This window comes from Pseudovirgaria hyperparasitica (assembly GCF_010093815.1).
Source record: "Pseudovirgaria hyperparasitica strain CBS 121739 unplaced genomic scaffold EJ05scaffold_25, whole genome shotgun sequence".
In the NCBI taxonomy this organism is placed as follows: Eukaryota; Fungi; Ascomycota; class Dothideomycetes; order Acrospermales; family Acrospermaceae; genus Pseudovirgaria; species Pseudovirgaria hyperparasitica.
The window spans coordinates 249,910-254,285 of NW_022985573.1; the positions used below are offsets into that span (position 1 = coordinate 249,910).

Genomic DNA, 4,376 nt, shown 5'->3' on the forward strand with positions numbered 1-4,376 from the left:
ATGGGGCGTGGTGTTGAATTTGGATGTACACGGCCAATAGGAAGGAAGGATGTGGCCGAGTTGTTTGCGTTTGCGAGGGAAGAGTGGTTGCTACAGGGCAACGGGACGATTGTGTGGGATGCGACGCGTATACATGAGCGACTTTGGAACGAGCGTGGCATTGAGATGCATACTTCCGTGGGATGTACGCTGAGCGGTGGAAACAAGACAAGGGGCACGAGTTTGTCCTGAGCGGTGATAACAAGATAAGGGGCACGAGTTTGTACAGATAGCCTCCGTGGGTTGAGTAAGAGGACAGGAACTTCATCCAAGTTCCCATTGGCTTGTTAAGAGCGGCATGTTTTACCCTGTCATTCATTCGGACGCTGTTTTAGCTCGTCATATTGGCGATGCTCCCGGACAGGACAAGTGGAGGCTTTCTCTCCTCAACCTGATATGCATATCAACTTTCTCTTTCCTGTGCTTGTTAGTCTCCGAGCATCTTCTCGCACACACCGATCGCTCAATCACTCCTTGTCTCTGAATGCTTTCCTCTCCACTCTAGCAACGTATGCGATGGATTGTCTTTAACTTAGTCGTCCTTAGCGATGGTGCGAATCATCTTACCGTGGGGGAACTGCTCAACGTTTTCGCCGACATCGAGTGTGAGACCGCGTGCTATGACGGCTTTTTCGTTACAGCTCGAGATTGCCGGCCGCCCAATGCTAAAACTATGAAGACGGTCTCGCTCAAGTCAACTCGTCTGGTACCGCCAAAGAGATCGCCAACAGCGTCCTTAGCCAGCTCCAATCACCACGGTCCCGGATGCTCAGCTCGGGATGAGAGCTCGGGGCATGAGTGTGCCGTTTCCAATCTACCAGTTCATACGGATAGAAGAAGGTCTATCTTGTCACACTATCCTACGTGCTCCACTAAGTATTGCTCAGCGCTCTCACAATACTGACGATCAATAGCCTAGCTCAGCGCTCAATCGGTTCAAGAAGCGTATCAGTTTCATCACTGCCGAGTGTCAGATGGGTGCATGCAATGCCCGTCCTTCAAATGCGATGACTTTACGCCCTCCGCACCCATCCGATTCCAAAAAGCATGCACACGACGCTGAACAGTCTGGACAGGAAGTCTGTTACTTCTCACTTTTCTGCCATGGCCGCCGCGAACAAGGCGCGCATCAGTTGAAAGTTTCGTAAGCGACCGCGCGCGACTCCGACTCCACACGTCTTGCGATCCTGCGTGAAGCAGAAGAGGCCCAGATCGTCCTGATGCGCGAACATCAGTCAAACAGACACGGGTTCGGGACATACTTGAGGGCAGCAGTTGCGAGTCTACTTAGGAGTGTCGTTACCGAGTTTCCAGATCTTGTAGCCGAGAGTTCGGCGTGTTGGGAGTTTGTGGAGATCGTGGGCGATCGGGGGCTGTTGGATGAGGTGCCCGGGAGGATGGAGGGCGAGATTAAGTAATATTGAGGGTATGTCCACAAAGTTTTGGGCGCTGGCGGTGTGAAGAGTATGTAACACTTGCCTCCTAGGGCGAGAAATGCTTTATCGGTTCCGCGATAAACGCCAAACGATCGCATCGTTCCTCGAAGACATATATAGAGCCATGAGGCTAGTGATATTATCTCTAGATAGATTTTGAGTTATGGCAGCGGTCGTGTGTATCACCGAGCGCTCATGTACTTTGGACTTTCCACCGCCTTATTCAAGGGATACCAGACGTGAAGAGAGAAGCTGCTGTTGCCCTTAGCAGGGAACAATAAAGTTATCGATGTATAGTCATGGAACTATCCCTGGTTCATGAGGTCAACACGTCAGATCAGGTGGAGACTTGATTTCCTTTGTGTTGGAGAGAATTGCGATCCATGAATGACTGACCGCTCAATATCAAACACACTCTCGCACAACGTGGAAGGCATTCCAAGTTATACACCCCTTGCTTTCTCTAACCAACTCATATCTTAAGCTGTGCAACTTCGTAGCAGTATAGCCGCTGACTGTTGACAACGGATTGTGAACATAGAAAAAGCCCAGACACGCGCAATTTTAACTCTCAGTCGTTTGTATGCACTTTTAGTATTATCATTCCGTACCCAATGGACGAAGAATAGACTGCTTAATCATTAAAGCCACCACCGACGTGCGTGTGAATATCAGAGACCATCTGACATATAAATACTCAGCATGAACGGCGCTACACAGTGTATACTACAAAACAGCGAGCTCTGCTGCGCGATGCCTGGCATATCCTTGGAAGATAGTAGACAAACTAGATGATCATGTCGATGCTTCAGCGTTGCGTCCGCCCTTATATGCCCCTAGAACTTCCGACATTGCAACCTGTCATGAGTGAATATACCATGCAAACACCCGATATAGTTTGGCCTGCGAGTATATAGGGGTCTGTGAGATGCAGTCGATATATATGGGAAGAAATCACATTCCACTACTGCCTAAATCATGCTATACATCCTTATAAGTGTGAGTGTAACGCTTGAGACGGAGACGCTGCGACAGGAGACATTCGACGGTTAACATGACTCTACAAAGTCTTTTAACTTCGTTCTCAATGACTTAGTATGAGCATTCTTCTCTACGAACGGTCACATCTTCGCACCTCGCGTCGGATCGACACGTTGGATACACCTCTGTCTTACTGATGTTCACTCATGGATGTTCGTCTCACTGGTAATTCCCAATGCGCACCCCATTGATCGCGAATATCACACGAGGCAAATCACTTCTTTGCGACACGCATTCTTATAAACAGAGTCGGTACCAGTATGCTGGACAAAGACATGTAACAAGTGCAAGAATACTGGTGATTTTCATATCAGAACGTACTTGGACAGCCATCACCGCAACATCGTGCACACAAAGCACACCGCCTACTAAATGCACCGAGACTTTGTCCTACCGTCGATTTGCCCAACACAGTATACACAGTCCTGACAAGTCGCGGAGGTCATTTTCATAGTAGCTGATATCACTCACTAGAGGCCACACCGCCGGTCGCATACATTGATATGGAATTGGCGAAATATGATGGGACATTTCGCGACGACCGGCAAATTCCACGATGTAAAGACAGTATTAATCAATGACAAGAGTGAACACAAGAAGAAATAGGAAGACACATAAGTCGCCAACCCTCGTGCCCGTAGCAAACGATCATAAACCTATTAATATCAATACACGATATCCAAGTTTCGGACTTTAGTGCTCAGAATGATGTCTTCGTGCATGGTCTACCACCATGACTATTATAGTCATGGCCAATATGCCTGCGAATGTCTATAACGCTACGTTTATGCATACGCAAAACGTACTCTTGGACGCACTAACTCGAGAAAGACTGGCCAGCTCCAATGTGGCCATGAACCTTTTTATATAGAAGTTGAGACGTCGGCTTCCCAGAACTCATGCATCGGACGTTAACAAATTAACAACTTTGACCGTTAGGGCAACACCAAATGTTCAAAGCTATAGGTAGATCCAGTCTGCTGGCGATCGGCCGGCGTACGCTTGTAACATGGCCTCACGGTACCGATGCGAGCGTACGCGAATCATTAGATCCGTCTACTCTAAAAGTACTCCATGCACTCTGCCTAGCAGAATTATCGTTTACTATACACCACCTGCAACGCTATGTTTGGAGTGTAAAATGCAATGCGACCATGCCATCATTTTTATATCTCCTGCCAACGTCCGCATGGACGTGTCTGTCTTCCAGGCCTCACTCTGTGCTTCGCAATTTTTTCCAGGACCGCATTGAGTAACATGTCCTTGGACGACTCTATACAGGCTAGACAGTCTTGGTGTCGCCTGTCTTTGGCTTGAATGCTGGTGCGGTCACGCGCGAGTCATAGGCCGAGCCATCATTCCTATGCTTTATCTTCTATTGCGTATGCTCCTGGTGCATAGTCTATGCGCGAGGGCTCTGATCATCCTGCGTATGAGTTGTCTGAGTCCTGTCCCGAATCTGTACATTTACGCTCATGTCAACTTGCCTACTCTGGTTCGCACGTGAGAGCTGGGATGATCTTACACAGCGCCACATTTTTACATCATGTATGGAGGCTCAGATCTCCAAACAGCCTCAACGTCCAGAGCTCCAGATCGTTAATCGAGAGGCCATGCAGCAAGGCCTGGAAGAGGTCGTTCTTCATTACTGCTTGAGGGCTCTGGTGAAGTGTCGTATCCAAAATCCAGCTTGGGCCACCCTTGGCCGGTCTATCCATCGTTCCCGTGTCCCAGCCTTGACATTTTTGGGTAATAGAGTTCATAGTTCTTCGCGCAAGTCAACCTTGGCATGGGCTTGATTTCTTCGGGTGACGTATTGCTTCAAGATAGATGTTTTTCGGTCTTTGTATTCTAAGAACG

General features: G+C 48.4%; 1 protein-coding gene across 1 annotated transcript; it reads left to right on the top strand.

The window, feature by feature from the left end:
- Window positions 1-1,457, top strand: EJ05DRAFT_490508 (uncharacterized protein; the record flags this gene model as incomplete). Its single annotated transcript, XM_033745885.1, has 4 exons — window positions 1-184; window positions 576-837; window positions 959-1,183; window positions 1,283-1,457. 4 exons carry the CDS (start codon window positions 1-3, stop codon window positions 1,455-1,457), a joined length of 846 nt encoding a protein of 281 aa, XP_033595428.1.
- Window positions 1,458-4,376: the final 2,919 nt, after the last annotated feature.